General features: G+C 37.0%; 1 protein-coding gene across 39 annotated transcripts in view; it reads right to left on the reverse strand.

The window, feature by feature from the left end:
• Positions 1-259: 259 nt before the first annotated feature.
• LMO7 (LIM domain 7) overlaps positions 260-18,989 on the reverse strand; it is a 132,284-nt gene continuing 113,554 nt past the window's right edge. For 10 of the 39 annotated variants that reach the window (XM_030271027.4, XM_072928052.1, XM_032747946.3 and 7 more), the window contains 12 exons: positions 17,361-17,386; positions 16,942-17,046; positions 15,080-15,172; positions 13,385-13,728; positions 11,665-11,730; positions 11,266-11,331; positions 9,573-9,625; positions 7,735-7,954; positions 6,564-6,836; positions 5,116-5,224; positions 3,299-3,401; positions 260-999 (listed from right to left, as the gene is read on the reverse strand). In XM_030271027.4, coding sequence (XP_030126887.4) covers positions 977-999; positions 3,299-3,401; positions 5,116-5,224; positions 6,564-6,836; positions 7,735-7,954; positions 9,573-9,625; positions 11,266-11,331; positions 11,665-11,730; positions 13,385-13,728; positions 15,080-15,172; positions 16,942-17,046; positions 17,361-17,386 — 1,481 coding nt within the window. In that variant the 3' untranslated portion in view covers positions 260-976. Of the gene's footprint in view, positions 1,000-2,516; positions 2,793-3,298; positions 3,402-5,115; positions 5,225-6,563; positions 6,837-7,734; positions 7,955-9,572; positions 9,626-11,265; positions 11,332-11,664; positions 11,731-13,384; positions 13,729-15,079; positions 15,173-16,941; positions 17,047-17,360; positions 17,387-18,366; positions 18,417-18,989 lie in introns of those variants that run through there. The other 29 variants (XM_072928039.1, XM_072928042.1, XM_072928040.1 and 26 more) reach the window with 12 other exon arrangements.

Genomic DNA, 18,989 nt, shown 5'->3' on the forward strand with positions numbered 1-18,989 from the left:
ATATAGTCTCATCACTCACCACATTCTCTGAATGCTCAAGGGAAATAGAATGAGGAACTTGATGAAAAAACTGTACAGAGACTTTGACATTGACTACAAAGAAAGAGAGAAAATGAAGAACTGTTCTTGCATATATTTATGTGAACAACTTAAGCCTGTCAGAACAAATATTTTTCCCAAGATGAAAATCAAACAATTTAATGTTTCTACACACTACCTTAGACATGTTTAGCTGAACAGAAAGGACAAAAACTTCTAATAAATGCAACATCAGGTTTTTATTTACAAATATATGATAATTCAACAACCATTCTCCACTCAGTTTGCAGAGGAAAGAGTGATAGTTACATTTCCAAATGGGAAAGGAAAACTCTCTCTCTTAACTGGATTCCACAGAATATTATGCCAACACCACTGAGCAAATAGATTATTCTTTGTATTTAGGTTTCAAAAAAGCACATGATTTTAGAAACCAGCATATGGAAAGCAAACACATTTGTGTGCATTTAAATGCAGCTTCATATTAACCTAGAGAATTAACTTTCAGTATATGTCAAAAATAAAGACAGCAATTGCAAATATATATTTATATTAGCTATTTCTCTAATGCTCATTTCAAGAGCTTAGAAACAAAATACCCTTTTCATATACCATTGGAAAGTCAACTAGTTGATTATAAGTCTCAAAAATATTTTGAAGTTATTATGGAAAATATACTTATTCTCTCTTGTGCTCTCAGTACTTGAAGCTGAAAATGTGAAAGCATTTTTCCCAGCCATTTCCTTACTGCAATTACTTTCTTATAAATAAAAATAGTTACATGAAGAATACAAGGTATTGCTATGAAGACTAGACAAGCATGAGTTACTCTTAGAAAAAAACCACACATACACACAATATATATATTTATAGATCTACATCAGCAGCAATCACCTCTTCTTGTATCTGCAACAGTGGTTTCATATCTTCATTTGCTTCACATGGAGGTTGGTTGTCCAGCTGTTAGAGAGAGACAAGAGAAACTGTAAGCAAAGTCTAGTTACTGAAGAACTTTTGTGACAACAATCACAATATTAAAGTTTAAAACAGTCACTTAATAGTCAAAAACATTTTAAAGTTTCAAATACTTATTGCAAATGGTAACATACTAATATATACATTCTGAATTAAGCAATCCAAATTTAATGAACAACACAACTTTGAGTTTAATCCAATTATAGCACTGCAAGTATTTCAGGCCAAGTCATATTCCACAGAACATGCACCTTACCAAATTTTTAAGAATTATTTTTAATTTATTTAATTTATTTTTAGTATTAGCACAGAGACAAAGTGATGGTTTTTCTAAATTTACCCTTTAATAATGAATTAAAATTTGCTAAATAGCTGTAACAATATAAAGAACTTTTTTATCCTCTCTGTATATTTTTGTAGGTTTCTGCCAATACAGTGATGTTTCACTAGAACGTTCCAAGTTTAAACCACAGAATTATCACAAAAATGTGCAGAAATATCACATAAAATTATATCAAACTGCAAAGTGAATATTAATAACCCTATGGTTTATCAAACCTTTTAGCCAACATACTCACATTCCCAACTAACAAATAATTAGCCAGGTTGATGTCAAATGCCAACTGCAAAAAATAGTAATTCACATTTCAGGCCAGTGCTGTGCTGCCAATACATTCACTGCAGTAATTGCATAGCTAGTTTTTGTATTATTCAAATAGCTGATTTCAATTACTAATCACTAGTTTGAATATTGTGTTCTGTACCTATAAGTTCTTACAACTCCTGATTTTACTTGTATCTCATACAATTATGTTTTGAGGTGCCCACTGGCCCAAGTAGATGCAGTCTGAAGGGAAGGGAATAGAAATGTTTCCTCACAGATCAGCTCTGCTTCTGAAAGGCACTGCTGTGACTTTATGGGCTGTAACGTCAAAGAGAGACTAAATAGCAATTCATCCATAATAAAATTACTTATCCAACTCGCCCAGCAATATTTCCCCCAAAAAGAAAAGACAGAGGAAAAAATGTGAGCAAGCTCCAGAGTGAATCTCTCACACATTTGGGTGCTTCAAATAGGAACACAATCACTTCAGTGTAGTCTTGCCATCAACAAGGAGATACATTCTCCAAACATTAAATTAGACATGGCATGACCCAGTGCCCTGGATCACTTGCAGATGGAAGGGAGTGATTCTCTTCCTCCTTCCACTGATCACATTAGCCTCTGTGAATGCGCTATTACCCTCACGAGGTGTTGCGCTTTCTGGCTTTAGCTCGGGTACCCCATCATCATTTCTGTGACTTCATGGAAGTCAAAAAAAGCCTGCAAACAGCAACAGCATCAGATGCAGAGCTTCTCTTTTTCTGAGCTAGGTTTCACAGCCAGCATCTGCCCAGGTCCTGCTCAAACACTGTATCATGAATATCCCGTTCCCTTCACTGCCTTCTGATCTACCGTGAAAAAAATATGCTGGGCTCATAAAGAATCATGGACATTTTTCTAGGAAGCAATTCAGAAAATATTTCCCTTCTCTGATTTTTATCATCCTATAGAATTCCACATTTTCTACATAAAAAAAGAGCCTAACACTTATCAAAATTAGGAAGTTGTCTACCATCATCTATGACAGCAGAAAAAAAGACCTAAATACCACTACACAAAGCCTTAACATCATGCTCCAGTAAATCAGAATTCTGCAAACCATAAGAAGGAAAAAAATTATACTGCACCTTTTAATTAAGATCTGTAAGTAAATCAATTCCTCCTGAACTTGTACCTAAATGAATAACCAATTACAGACCTATAATTCCAATAATAATAGCATCACAAAAAGAAACCAGCATTTGTGCCACCTGCACAAGATAAACGAATTACTTTCCAGGTATGTATTAGGACTGAATTAAATACCTATTTTAGCTTACTTTTTAAGAAAATGCAGGCACTTTTTCAAAAAGGCTTCTCTGTTATCAAGAGAAGCCTGTTTAGCACCTGACAGCTCCTTGACACCACTTTCTCAAACCTATAAAGGAAGGAAGATGACTATACCATGCTGTCTGCTTGAAACTGAGTAATAACAAGTTGGTAAAATCAGCTACCAGCGAGTTAAAAGTAAGGAATGACTACCCTACAAAAGACAGAAACTGGCAATCAAACCTTGCTGAACCTATTCACTAACTTAAAGCTAAACATGAAAGCTATCAAGTGGCTCAGCTGTGCAAACACTTGAGGTTGTACAGCACAGAGAAGAACTACAGTCATGCACATGCAGATGGATTGCCTTACTTTTAAATCTGATATAGCAGTCGTTGCAGAAGAGTTTGTTGTTTCGGATCCTGACTTCAGCTCCAGAGCGGGATCCACCAAGGTCGCATCCACAGGCAACACACTGTATCACACATGAATAATTAGTAACTCCTTCCAAAATACTAAGAAACAAAAGTGCTGTTCAAAAGCAGCTCAGATTATGCTCAACAAAGGCTGAACCATAACCCCACAATCACTAGAAGCAATTGTACAACGATTAGTAGATCAAAATGCAACCAGCTCTGAGGAAGTATTTTAAAGCGACCACTGGACAACGAATAGCAGAGATACACCAAGTAAGCAAACATAAAGCAGACAGTTTTTAGAGATTAGTTCATTAAATCTAATTTGAACTGGGGTTTCTCTGAAAAATAAAACTGGTTTGGCACAAAAAAAAATTTGTTCTCTAGATGGCAACAGGAATTTTGGCACAGAACACCTGGGTGTGCTACTTGCAGATTTCCATGCGGCACTACACACTGCTGGTGTCCTCAGTCCCTTGGCACTCGAAGCAGAAAATGCTCAGGCACTCCCAATTTCCTGGGTTTGCATCATCGAAACAAGTTCTGATTTGGAGAGATGGGGCTGATCTAATTTTTCTTGCATAAACACGTAAGGGGCTTGACCACTTCCATGCTAACATTAAACTATTTAGCTATGGTAGTGAAGCATGTACTTGCTGTGAATATAGAACACATCTGGAAGGAATGTAATCCAAAACATAATACTGCCCCTTACTGAATTTATGAAGGACAGATAGTTTCCCAGCTTAACCAAGTAATGAATCTTTTGGATGGCAGTCTGTTCAACAGCTCATTAATTTTCAGAAATTTGAAAAACAGAAACTTGATATTTTCTCATGTAGGTTTATGAGCTACAGGTGAATTGTCTCACAAAGAATCATGTCCTGCAGAAAAGGGAATGGCAATGGATCACTGTGGATTAGTCCTGTCTCTCCTGCTCAGGGAGGCAGAACCAGGAAGAGCTTGGAGTCAATCCTTAGTAATGCTCCAGGTAATGCACTTGAGCTGGGCACAGAAGACAAGTGTTCTGAGCTACACACAGAAATCTCTTTCTTGAAGTCAGGGAAGAAGTAGGGTCCAACAGCACTTCCAAGTCATAGTCTAATTCCACATCTAGTCTGATGGGAGGGGAATGGGACTACTTTGCTGTGTTTTGCAGGCAAATATTTATTCTTTCAGCTCTGCAAATGCCCCAAGCTGATGGGAAATCATGTGAGTAGGTCTAGGTCTCACTGCTGGGCATGACCTAGTACATTTAGTTGGTGACTAGGGCTGAGTAGTTGGTTTTTTCTGGGTTTTATCCTGCCCCTTTGAACTCTTCCAACTTGCCTATACTTGGAAAACACTACATGAACACTGTCTGCTAAGGTGAGCTTAGAAAGGATGGGTCATTTTAAATTATTTAATTGCCAGGGTCCAGGCTGAGATTTTTTTTTTTTTTTTAGAGGAGCTGCTTTCTTTGGGAGAAGTAGTTCAGCATTTTCTGATATTTTGCCACCTATTCGAAGAAGGAAATCTTTGATCTCACAGTCCATGTGCTCATCGTGCTTTTCAAAGTCTGAGTTGTTAACTCTGGAATTTAAGAAACACTTCTAGAGTCGAGTGCTAAATGCCTGCAAATGGGACTGCCTCATGGAAATACGCATGCACCAGCTGTCAATAGTAGAAGGCAAAGCAGGTGATTAGTAAGAACCCCTGTGAGCATAACACTGAGTAGCCATGCGTGCTCCTGATTAGTTCCTGCTCCTTCATGATGTGACTCCCAGCTCTCACCTTAAAGCAATGTAAATGATAACAAAGACCAAGAGATTCAATGATCATGGCTGCTCCTTTGCCCAGAATGTTATTACAGTATGAACAGATTTTCTTCCCACTGACTGACCTAAATATAGAATGAAAAACCTTAAAACCAGCTTGAAAATGCTTAAAAGACAAAGAAGAGTTATCAAATACATTTTGAGATTAAAAATAAAAAGCACATGGGTAAAAACTGGACTATTAAGCTGCTTGGGGAAAATAAACTGAAAATTAATATTATTTAGAGTAGATCTGAAAGCCATGAAAAGCTGAAGTGTTATAATGTAGATCAAATTTACATAGGAACAAGTTAAGAAATTTTGTCACATTCTTGGCACATATTTCATTGTATAAAATACCTTCTTAAAAAAAAAAAAAAAAAAAAAGGGTACTGTTAAGTTTGGAGAGTAAGACCAAAGGTTTTGTGCTCCTGTCTTCTTAGTTGTGGGGAACTATCCAGAAGGCTAAGTTTTAGAAAGCACCCCTTCCAAGTCCCACCATCTGCACCTTGTTAGGAAAAAGAAGGGTAGTCCTAGACATAAAGTATTATGTTAACTCTTTGAACATAAGCTATATGGAGGTCAGTTTCCATAGATCTACCAAGGTGTTAGCAAATGGAAGTGAGAATGAGATAAGCAAATAGGGTTAAGAAGGTAATTTTCTTACATCATAAAGAATGTAAAAGACTAGTTTAAAAAAAAATTTGGGCCAATTTATCATTAAGTGACTGAGAGTGTAAGAGCTAGTGAAGTAGTATTCACTGTTGTTATTTATAACACATGTTATTCTGTGTGGGATGATTCTCTGGAGTGCTATCCCAAGGTATTTTTAAAATGTTTTAAGTACATAAAACAGCAGAGTTATCTACCCTACCACAGCTGAATTCCATTTTTGTTTCAAAATATGTTGCAATTCTTGCTTTCTCCTTCTAGATTAAAATCAACATCCTACTCTGTAATTCTCCAGGGCCATGGGTTATGAGCATTCCTGAGCGCTCCTCAAGATGATATTGTCCACATGCCAGGAAGTGAGGAGGAGAGACCAAGATGAGGGTCATAAAGCGTGGGTTTCAGGAATCTTTTGTTAAAACAAACCAGGCAAAATAAATGTCAGAAATGCCATCTGGAACAGGCTTTTGCTAATCATTTTGGTAACCAACACACAGCTTGGAGACTGCAGATTGATTATTCAAGTTCCTTTGTTTTTTTAACCAATGTCAAACAGTGATGACAAACCTGGGGAATTTTCTGAGTGACTGGAGCAGGGAGGTAATACCAGCCCCTACTTCCACTGTCCCCTCCAGGGGACACTCCAGGTACTTGTTAATCGATGTTATGGGCAAGAATACTGCTGTAAGCACACAAAGTCTGCCCTTTAGTGCTATCCAGCACTTTTATTTTCCCAGAAAAAGGGCACCCACTCACCTGCTGCGTGTCTGGGACCCTGACTGGGAAGCAGAGAGGGGAGACTGAGCCCGGGGAGCTGTCTGGGACGTGGAGGGGGCTCTCACAGAGGTGGCCACAGGAGGTGCTTTGCTGGAGGAAGGAGTGCACATGTAGGCTCGGTTTGAAGTGGATACCGGGCGACTAATATCTTGACTAGAAGATAGAGATGAAGAGGATGCAGACTGGTGCAGCCATGAGTGGTGCCTCCATGACCTCATTCCTGAAGAATCAAGATTGTCCAAAGACTCCCCTCTGCAACAGAGATACAAGCACCTCAAATGCAAACAGCAGTACAGATGGAACAACAGTGCTACATCCTGTTTTTTTAAAGAGAAAGTCATTATCCTCACATTTTTAATATTTTCCGGGATTAATGTTTGTTTGATCACTCTGAGCAATATTCTTCATGTACTGAGTAACAAATTATCCTTTGTGTCCAGACATAGTTCTCATGGTAAAAAATAGGCGAGGCAAAAGAGGTGGCACTTAACAGCTACTTAATAAAAGCAAAACACTTCACTGCAGCCTTATCAGAGTGAACTGTATCAAAATCCAAGTACAGCAACAGACCTCAGATACCAGCTTTGTTTATATTTTCTCCAAGGGATACCAGATCAAAAATAACAATCCACCCGGACAGGATAGCATCACCCTGGTACAAGGTGTTGGCCCAATAACCAAACACTCTCCTGACTGATAACTTGGCTGTTTCCTAAGTGACAAATCCAACAGTAATACATTAAATAAAGCAAAAATAAACTATCCAAACTTTATGACATATTTCTGTGCTGAAAAAAGGTATACTTCTTAGCCACAATAATTCATTTCCAAAACAGGCTGCCATGCTGATATTCTGAAAGCATCTGCTGATGACAAGGCACATTATTGATTTCCATTGCTGCTATACCAACCAAGAAATAAGCAACTGAATTATTTACAGGTCACACCCACATTCCTTACTTGTAAAAAAACCCATTCAATCCCAGCTGAATCACAGCTACTTTCTTCTATCTGTGCTGCTATGCTGTCTACCTTATGGCATTTCACAGACTCAATTTGTTTCTATGTTCTGTAATGCAAGCTAAAGTTCAGAATAACCAAAGAAAAATGTACGATGAGGGACAGAGTTAATTTTTAATGTGATTCCTACCTCCTCATACTACTGCTGTACAGACTAACGGGCTCCTTATGTATACTGGCACTGCGCTGCCTAATCCAGCTGCTGTCCGTGTGTAGAGATGTTTTCTTTCTCATTTCCTGAAGGATTTGCTGTCTCTCCAACTCTGCTGCAGAAAGGTTTTGCTCCTTCTGAGACTTCTTCTGTGACTCACCCATGTTCCAGGACCTCTCAGAATACTTGCTCTGGGTACCTGTGCAGACAGTATGTGCAAACATCAGCTAGACACATCAAGGCACAAAAGCAGTTATCGTCCTGTCAGCACTCTGGCTATAATTCCAAGAGCTATGGTTCATCACTCCATTCACAAGTTCTTCCAGTTCCCGCTTACAGCTGAGTAAAACTTATCAATACAACATTACTGATTTTTTTTTTGTTTGTATTTCCATTAATATAGCCATTTACATAATGCTTAATTTAAATACATTCTCCCTCACTTACTAAGTGTATATGCATAGACATTTGTGTGTACACACCCCTCTTTTTAAAAGGGTCTCACCTCTTTTATAGCCATAATTTGGACTCTTCCTCCAGTACAAACTGAACCATGCATAAAATACATAGTTAAATAATGGGATACATTCTTTCTCTTTAAGAATTCATACTCTTGTAAATTGTCTCTGTTTACAAGAGTTTCTTTCTCTCTTTCTTCAAGGCACTAAACCCACTGCTTTATATTGCTTATTTAGGTATTAAAAGGGAGAGGGAAATCTTTCAGTTATTTGGATTATGTGTTACCTACTGAGTTGAAATTAAGATATGGTATAGATGGTCTTTGAAAAAGGGGAAGGGGAAAGAAATAAGCAATCTTTCTCCAATAGCTGTTGACATATCAGAAGGCAACAATTTTTATTTCCTAGATCCAGTACGTGTTCTTTATAGTAAAAATAATTAAGAAAATTACTCAGCAATAAGTCATTCAATTGAAATTTCAATCCTTTTAAATGCTGCTCTGACTGTAGATTTACTCTTGGATTTATTGCTATAGATTATAATTGTAAAATACTGTGGAAATTTACTTTCTCTTCAGTTTCAACGACAGTACTTTAATGTATGAAAGCAACATTTTAAATCTGCAATATATCCCCTAATACATCGACTTTTCTTTGATTACTTTTTTTAACTGTGTTTTTGACACAAAAGTAGCTTGCAGGCATTTTTTACTGGAACACATTTATAAAACTAATTTGTTTGCTTTGCACATAATTCCTCTAATATAACCAAAGTCATATAATTGAACTAGAGTCCAGGACACAAGTCATTGTGACATATCAAGAGCTGACTTCTTGCTATGTTATTACTACATTAACTGAAATTAAGAAGACAAAGAGTTGTATTAAATACATTAATTATCTTGATATGTGCAGGGTATTTTGTTTTGGGTTTTGTTTTTTTGGTTTTTTGGTTTTTTGTTTTTTTTTGTTTACAGAGTCAATGCATCAAAACGACACATATATTCAATTTTATAACTTCATGATTGATTTGATCTCATGCAAAAATCAGTCATTAAAATTTAGGCATTAAGGTATAAAATTAGGTGTTTAAGAGACATTTGTAATCACTGTTTTCAAGAGGGTAGTGAATCATATTTGTCCTCAGCTTTTATGTTGACTTTATGATTTTCCTCTTGCTGTTGAAATTTCATTAAATTGGGGCATAGTATGAATTTACAATGCAGCTATCAAAAAGCACTCTAAAAATTAATTTTCTTAGGATGATTATATGAACACATCTTAATTTTTTCTCTCCTACTCTCCTCCCTCCCTACCTGCCTAAAAAATTAAATATAATGGAAATTATACATTACTTACCATTTCTGATTGTATTGAATTCATTCAGCTCTGTAGTTGACTTTGACTTATTCCTAAGGATATTAAAATATTAATTTATCCATCTTAATTACAATACCTCATTACAAAGCTCTTATCATTGCAGATGATAGAACCAGTCCTCTTTTTTTCACCATCCCTCCCAAAACAAGAGGCAAAAAATAACTAAAGACCAAGAGGATACTAAGGGGGAGAAAAAGTCAATATTTAAATTTCAATAGATAATCATCAATTAAAATTTTGTATTGAAAGTTGTCAATGCTTCAGGTATAAGGAACTGATCATTGTTGTTTCAAAAAAAACATGTGAAAAACCAAATCCTTCCCTGTGGAAGCTTTGTGAAGACTATAGTCAGACAAGGAAGTGAGAACTTTCAGAACAGATTTGCAATTGATTTGGCTTAAGGAGAAACTGAAACCCCTTCAGCACTGTTACTAGACCATAAGTAAAACACCTTCTCAAAACCCTGCATGCAGATAGTTTTTGGAAAAAATTACTGTTCACTGATTATACCTAGCAGGATAATTTTTTAATGCATTTTAGCCAAGTAATGGCATTCAACAAATGCCATATATAGGGAGACAAATGCAAAAAGTTGGGTTTCTGACAGTACAGAGCAGAAGCTTCAGCAACACCTTTGCTATATTATTAGTCTCAAGTAGCATAGCCAACATTTTAGTTTAAAATAACTCACAAAGAAAAGATTTTAAAAGAAATCCTTTGCTTGGTCCTAACTCAAAGCTGCTCCATTAATGGTTTTACACATACAGCATTGGCTGTACAACCACATTTTGAAAAAGTCTTGTCCTTTATGTGGACATAAATGAAGCATAGACTACATCACATCTTGCTTCCTTAAGTTCTTACTGTCTGTTCTATGGTGTGGACCTATTTCATTATCTATTTAAGAAGAAGCAACACTCTCACTGCTGCCTGTAGTGAAGAAAAAAGCAGTGTCCTCCTCACATATATATTCAAGATGTAACTATGTAGTGCATGCTTCTTCTGAAGTTAGATCTAGATTTTCCATTAGTAACATATCCATTAATTGTACCTTGTAATTTTTGGAGTTCCTCTTTATATGAGAGAAGCATGCTCACTTCAACTATGAGAAGTGATCAAATGCACAGGAGAAGTAATCTTTCAGAACTACTGTGAGATGCAATGCAAAACAAATGCTTGATTTATAAAGCAAGAGATGGTACCTTAAAATTAACTTGTGTAAACTACAGGAGTAACAGGCACTATCTCCTTGATAAGTATGCTGCTGCTGCCTCTTACTTCCCTTCTTGTTTACTCTCTCAAGTTGCACAACCTGAATTGGGATGACTGCACCTTAGTTTGTAGAGCATGCTATGACACAACCACAAGATATCTGAAATTGTTTTCCAGCCAGGTAAATTTAATACCACCCACATATTTACCTCCTCACAATTTCGTTTCTCCCTGTAGAATCCCACTGACTAACTGTTGCTTACAACACAGTGTATAATTTGACAAAAGTTTGGCCACTTGTTTTTTCAATATGAAAACATGACATAAAAACTGCAAAACACAGCAGCAATCCAATGTATCCATTTACCTACTATGACTAAAGTTTATTAGAATTTTAAAAATTTTCTAACAAAGAAACGGTGATGTTACAGTCAGTGCTGAGATTCAATATTGGACATACCTGTCAGCAAATGCCTGGCCAGGTTGCTCCTCAATGGTTTTAGAAACTTCATAACGCTCATAATGCCTATTGGAAGAAAAAGAAGCATTATGTCCATATATAGAAAAAGACACAAATAGACATAAATAGTTCCTAAGAGAAATATTCAAAATAGATCCTTAAGGAAAAAAAAAAAAAAAACCAGTTTAAATTAAACCCACCCAAACAAGTAAAGTTCTAAGGAGTCTCAATTTAACAGTCAGAAATACAACTAATAAAAGAAGGCAAAAAGAGAAGAGTTGTCAAAAAAACTGCCTGAAATTACATTTTTGTGACGTGACAAGGAAATCAAACATGTGCATGCCAGAATGGTAATTGCTAAAGATGTTTCAACTATGTATTGATTCAATTTCTTATTACCTGTCAATGACAGGATGGCCAGCTCGATCCTCTATTGTTTTAGATACTTCATAGCGCTCGTAATGTCTAGAAGCAAAATAAAGATAAAATACATATCAAAAAAAATCTAGAAATTGAGCAAACCGTAAGTATCCCCAGAGAAAACTGAGAAAGTTCAGATGTATTAAAAGAATTCCAAAGACTAAGATGCTGCAAAAATTACAAGCATCAGTATACAGCAGTGATTATCTCATCCATTTCAAAGCCAGGAGGAAAATTTTATCCAAGCACAGCAATTCTCTAAAAATTACATTTTTATTCTATAAGAGTGTACAGGTGCAGTTTACAAACTCACAAAGCTCCACAGAAAACACTCTTTAGCCTGTCCCCTCCCTCAGTGTACTCTGCAGCAAGTATCATGCTTTTGCAGGTGTTTATACATTTCAGATTTCAAGTCTAATCTTTGGATATCATCTTATAGCAAATATTTAACACCAGATATTTTAAAGCCCAGTTTCACTGAACTTGCTCCTTTACTATTAAGCAAAACCACCCGTGTTTAGCAAAACACATCCTTTGGCAGCAACCTCAGAAGCAATGACATCCTCATGGACTAAAGAGTGCACCAGGGATTTAGATATGCAGATATTACAGCAGCTTAATAAGTTACCACACAAAGTCCTATCATCTTGCAACAGGGACAAGTTAAAATTGTAAAGTTATCCTGACTCTGCTGCCAGGAAGAACCTGTTCAGTCATTGTAGCATTGTGTCTCTGCTTTGCTCAGCAGGCATATCAAGCAGCAGTCATTTAGATTGAACTAAAGTAACTTTGGGTGTTACAACCTCCTCTGCAAATATATGCAGTTTTAAAAATCATAATTACTTTCTCCTAAGTTCTAGCTTGATACCATGTGTTCTCTTCAGTCATTTCTTATTACTTACATAAGAAAAGGAGAAAAACCTCAAGAGAAGCCACAAGTCACACCCAAGGCAGTAAGGTAAATGGAGACAAAATAAGGAAAGGTTACTGGTTTAATCGGTTTCAGAGAGCTTAATCTCCTGTAAGAGTAGTCTAAAAACTTCTGGGCAGGAACACAAACTTGAGAACTAATACGTGGGCATTTATTTATTTGTTTGGCTTTTAAATCAAACTGTTGAATAAAGGTAATGAGAGAAAAAAAATATATTTGCAGTGGATGTTTCTAACAGGCTATGATATATAAGGAAGTAACAGTTCACTCATATAGCATGATATCCCTCACTGACAAACTAACCCAGTAGTTAAATTGCAATTAAGTTTTATTGTTACACTGTTGAATTAAAATGAGAGAGAAATATGTAAAAATCAGCCACACATTTGTTGGAAAAGTGTTAACTTGGTATTTCTTCTGGAAGCCTTGTATGTTGAGTCACTGGGCTGTGCACAATTGTTACAAAATTTTCTCATTAAATCCTTCAGATCTTCTTTCACTTGGCTGTAATTACTGTATTTACACATCCCATTTAAATAATCGCTGACGTAGGGTAATACAGTACTTGATTCTTGGGGAAGGACTTTGTGTTATGCCTGAACCTTCTGTCTTTGGAAAGAAAGACTATCCTACAATATTTTGCACCTACTGATTGCAGCATGAATCATACATGAACATCTTTATACATTCAGGACAGACACAGCCCTGGTAGAAACAGGTTTGAATTTGCAGAAGGAAGAGAAAATACATCCTAGCGCAAATGCACACCTTTGGTACTGAGGCACCTCCACTGACACCTCCCTCTGTTTCTCAGCCTGCTGCCTCTGCTCCTCAGCGTGCTGCTGCTCCCTCTCTTTACGTTGTCTCTCGAGCTCCAGCTCTTGGAGCTCCTGTTCTTGCTCAAAATGCCTGGCTGCTTCTTCCTGGATCCTCTGTTCCTCCTGAAGCCTCCTCCTTCCTTCTTCTTCATGCAGCAAGCTCACTGCCAGTTCATTTTCTCCATCTTGTTCTGGCTCCTCGGGAGCATTTGCTTCAGGGCTTGCTCTCCAGCTGGACACAGGTGGAGCCTGAGAAGTGATGGATGTTGTATTTAGTGTTAGAACCGTCTGCTCCTGTAGCAAAGGAAAAAAAAATAATATTTGTAGGGAAGGGACCTATTTTTTAAATAGACTTATTGCTCAGAAAAGATAATTTATTCTATAAGGTAAGAATGTATAAAAATCATACCTGGCACTTCCAATGCAAGATGCAAGGCACAGTTTGGTTTCACATTCTCCTAACTCAAGAGCTTCAATCCACATACCAGCCTTAGCAAGCACCACAGGCAGCATGGCCACAACTATGGGAAACATTCTGCTTTCCAAAGTATCACTTACATGTCAAGCCATCCCTTCCTCACTTAAATACCCATGGAAAACAAACCCTTCCGTGATACCCAGCATTTCTCCCTACTGTTTTGACTTAGAAACCTGAGACCTACTTAAGAGTGTATACACAAAGATATACACTGCAATCTATATCAGACCGATGAATTTCACATGAATCCTCATGCAAAGGAATCTCCCACTCTCATCCATTCTCCTACCATTTCAAAGTCAAGCCTCAGACTTATCACTCTATGATTCTTTTCTCAAAAATGAGAAAAGGCCTTTCAGTGGTCAAAAGATGTTTTGGTTGCAGGGAAAAAATAATGTTTACAGGTCCATCAAAACCTCTAATGACAGAAAAAATAGAAAATGGTTTAGATTCTTGTACAACGAAGTCCTCCAATAGCTCAAAATCTTTCTTATTAAAGTTCTAAACCTTAAATTATGGTCTACTTATTCATGACTGAGTAAACACAACTGATCTATTTTGGATGCCTGAGGCAGCACTCACTTAGCAGTAAAGAAGAGATACCTCAGACACTTCCCATAATCAGGAAAAAACTTGTTCATTTTCACATAAACAACAGGCACAGAAGTCAGCATCTACAGAAACTACACACATTCAGTGTTTTAAAATATGTAACTGGAAATCTAAAGTTGATTTGGTATGTAAATTAATCAAATGAACTGTCTGCCAGTAACAAGCCAGACACTTATGAACATGTTTTCTGATAAAGTATTGAAGCAGAACTCCAACAAGTAGCATCAGGTGGCAAATAAACAGCCAAAGTCTCCCTTTATGATGACAATAATTAATACATGCTGTGACTTTTTGCCAACATATTTTTCATGTTAGTTACCTAACTAGCTCATAAGGAAAAGACACAAATTCAACATATCTCAATACAAACCACCTACTCTTTCCATCCCATTTTTTGCAATCTCTTTCTACCAAGTCATGGACAAGAATTTACTTTCCAAAATGAGAAGATAAATGACATAAAAAAACCTAATTATTTGCCTGCTTGCATGCATCTAGTATAAGGGGAAAAAAGGCCTCATGAAACTAGTCAGCAAAGCTTTATTCACAGCCTACCTCATCAAAATACTTGGAGCTCTCTTTTTCTGCTTCTTGCTGAGCTCGTAGCCATTCTTCCCTCAGTTTCTCTTGTTCTCGTTGGTATTTCTCCTGTTAGGTTAGATTGAAGTTAAACATGCAAATAAGAAACATGGCATTTTTTTACTTTCACTAAAATGTACACTGGAATTGAATGTGCTTTTTTAACAGACCAAACAGACCAGACAAAAAACATCTCTGGGCTCCACTAGAACATTAGGTCTGCCACAAATGAAATCCTGGCTCAAATACAATCCGAAGGAGTTTTGTAATTTATTTTTGAGACTCCACGCTTATTACATGCTAAGTCTCACAAAAGCCAATCTCATAGTCCTTGTCCCCCAGTTTAGTTACCATTTGAACAAAAAAAACCTCAGCTATCTAAGGTATTTCTGGGAAAACACAGTGGTTGTATTTAACTTGGAATTAGGCACATTAATATGGTAAATATAAAGAGATCACTAAGTGAAGTAGTGAGCAAGATCTCTCATTCTTTTGAAATGTTACCTTAAACAAAAAACAATTTCTGAACCTTGAAATTTGTCTTTTGACTAGGTTTGGTATGAAATTAATATACTGTCTTAAAGTAATGCTTAAAGCACATAGTAAATGTTTTGGTGGTTTTGTCAGTCACCACTTTTATCTTGGGAAAAGCAAAACATTGAAGGATGTCAAAAGTGTTCCTTCTAAGATGCTGGAAGTAAGCAAAGAAAGACTTTGCTTCCTTTTTTTGTTATTTGAAAATTCATTACTAGGATCATGGGGAAGGGCAAGATCATTATTACTCTGGTCAAATAGTCCTGGATTTCACTTCAGGACTAAAAAAGGAGAAACAAAGAAAAGTGATGGCAGATGGCCGAGTCAGCTCTCAAGAAAGGAGAGCCAAGGTTTACACTCTTTAGAGCCATCTCTTCAGGTATCAAATGGAATATCCAAACTATAACAGAGACCACAGGTAAGTTCAGGAAGGTACAGCTGCTGCCCTGCAGAGTTTGCAAGCTACAAGGAAAAACAAAAGATGAAGCATTCAAAAAGCAAGAGAGATTCTATTCTTGTACTTTGGCATCACAGTTTTCTGCTGAATACAGCCAAAGAGCTCTTGTGCAGAATAAATGATATTTTCACTGATGTCTCTCCTAGCCATCAGACTTCAGACAACAAACTTTAATTTAATTTGCAGAGATGTGCCTTGGTGAACATGGTTGAATGTGCTTACACTTCACTGAGGTGAGCTCTTTGCAGAGATGCATGCTTGGCTTTTTTGTGCTATCCTAAGACTTCAAACAATGCCCCTTCCCTCTGCAACATCCCAGCTGTAGCTACTGGTTATCAAGGTGGTTTTGCATTAGCAGATTCAGCTTCCTGACTCAGAGGTCCTGGGAACCAGGTTATTCCAACTGGTTAGCTGATTGCTAGCAGGCAGGTACTGGCTGCCTCCTCTACATATATGAGAGGTAGTATTGCTAATTGAAGGTAATACTCAGGCCAGAGGCAGTTTCCTTAAGGGGAAAAAATACAGTTCCTATTCAAAAAGGAAGATGCCTTAGTTTTTCACTTATCCTTTAAATTCTGTTGTCATTAAGAACATACCAGCAGTCCCAGAAGATTGAGCACTTCTGGCTGTAATGAATACACATTTTTTGTTTAATTTTATGATGCTCACTAAAGGATTGTCCTCTTTTTTCTGAGTAACTCCTACTGTGTGCAACTGTGCAGGCCAGAAAATGCACCTAAGAGTCTCCCCAGGCCATCAGTAGGAACAATTGCAGAAGACATGTGCTACCTTCCTTGTTGCTACACACAGGGGATTGACAGCCCACGATTATGAAGATTAATTATACCTGCAACAAACGGTCCTGCTCTTTTTGCCATTTTTCCTGTCGTTTTCGCTCTTCCTCTTGATCCCAAACCCGACGACTGGGAGCGCTGATGGATGGGACTGGGAGCTAATATAACACAGAAATTAAGTTGTATTATCCTCTTTTCTTGTTATCAACACTCTACATTTTAAAACATTTTTTTTTTTTAGAGTGAGAAATAGAAACCATTATCAACACTAGAGCTTTATAGTGACAAGGACATAAATTACCCTTTTTTTTGAATGGACAGAAAGCAACCATGCCTTGACAAAGCAAATCTTAGCCAGTACTCTCCGATTTGATCAAAATTGTAAAGCAGTATAAGAAGTAATAGAAAGCAGAGAGCTTTTTGGACAGACTAGTATTATACAACCAACTAGTAGTTCACAAATAGTACTTACATCAGGCATTGCAGGCTCTGGGCCTCCTGGGAGATTTGGAAGGCAAAAAAGAGAAATCATTAGATCCATATATAACTACTGCAAGACTTGTGTAACTGTGGCAAGTCTGAGTTTCAGACTAATTTTTTCTTCCTTAGTGAGGCATGCTTGCATTTGCCCTGCTGAACTTTCTCGAGGGTGGAATTTATTAGGTGCTTTCATCTAATGTGCACAATTGTTTCAAAGCTTTGCATGCTTACAAGTGCCATCAGCAATTGCTTGAATTAGCAGTATACCTTCCACTGTAGCAAAACAAAGGTTCTTTACTATACCTCTCCTATTATTACTAGTTGTGAAACCCAACTGTTTAGCATGACCAATACCCAGAATACTGCACAAGGGTAGAGAAGCTGTTCATCTACTGCCCTTAGCATGAATTAAGAGCAACTGCTGTCCACTGGCCACTTCTCTACCACAAAACCATGTATTTCTGCTCTCCAACTTGCCTTCTTTCCTACTTCCAAAAGCACACTTGAATTCAGCAAACTGGTCACCATTCACCACAAACCATTTGCTATTTGAGGCTACCACACTTGGCCTTGTCATCCTGTGACAAGATGATTAGAGAAAGATGTGTATTATGCTAATTTATTAAAAACTGAGAAAATGGGGAGAAACACAAATTTAAATGTAATAATTTCTTAAGCACCATCATTATTTTTGTTTGTTGACAGTGTACTTGTTACTTAGATGTCCATATTTCAGTTTTTTAAAAAAGCATACAAGAAAAACATTGCAACACTGTTCTGAAGTATAATCACATGAAGTGGAAAAAAGTTCATATTTAGGATACAAAAGATTCAAATGAGTCACAGGTTAGCATCCGTTGTATATATACACAATTTTGCTGTCACTGTCAGATTACAGCAGCCAGAGTGAAAATGAGGCAATCAGCTTAATCTATTACAGTTGTTTCAGGAGATATTAAAGGGAAGCATAGACCTTTTTTGCTCCCCTCTTCTCTCACCCCTGTAAGCTTATGCTGAACTCCACAGGAATCTTCATGTAATTGCAAAGCTAAAGTGTCAAAAATTTAAAATTAACGAGCTGTACTGAACATGCACTCTAGAAATACAACCATGTCCTCCCCTTCAAGCACAAGTGAAATACCTCAAATATTGTTATAAAAAAAAAAACAATTAAAAGAAAAAACAAATTTCTGCCAGCCATAAAATAAAAATCAAACAAGAACAACAAAACCCCAACACCAACAGAATACCACCATATTGCAGATACAGTATTGCAGATACAGCAGAAGTATTTAAAAGCAAACAGAACCATGAACACAGACATATGCTGTGGCACTTCACATATCGTTTCTGGAAAGAAACAGAAATCATCACCTCTAAAAGTAAAATCCTGGCCCCACTCAAATAATTGGCAAAACTCAACTGAGCTTCCAGCAGGCCAGAATTTCACTCTTTCAGGCTCCAGCAAAACAGCAAGGCATACATAGCCCGAAGACAGCATAAGACATACAACATTAGTGGAAGTATGTGAGCTGTGACATGCAAAATGCTGAAAAGCAACCTACAAAACCAAAATTGAGTGCCTCATTTATTGCCTTTTTCAAAAATGCTAGCATATTAA

Source organism: Taeniopygia guttata, chromosome 1 (assembly GCF_048771995.1).
Source record: "Taeniopygia guttata chromosome 1, bTaeGut7.mat, whole genome shotgun sequence".
Lineage (NCBI taxonomy): Eukaryota > Metazoa > Chordata > Aves > Passeriformes > Estrildidae > Taeniopygia > Taeniopygia guttata.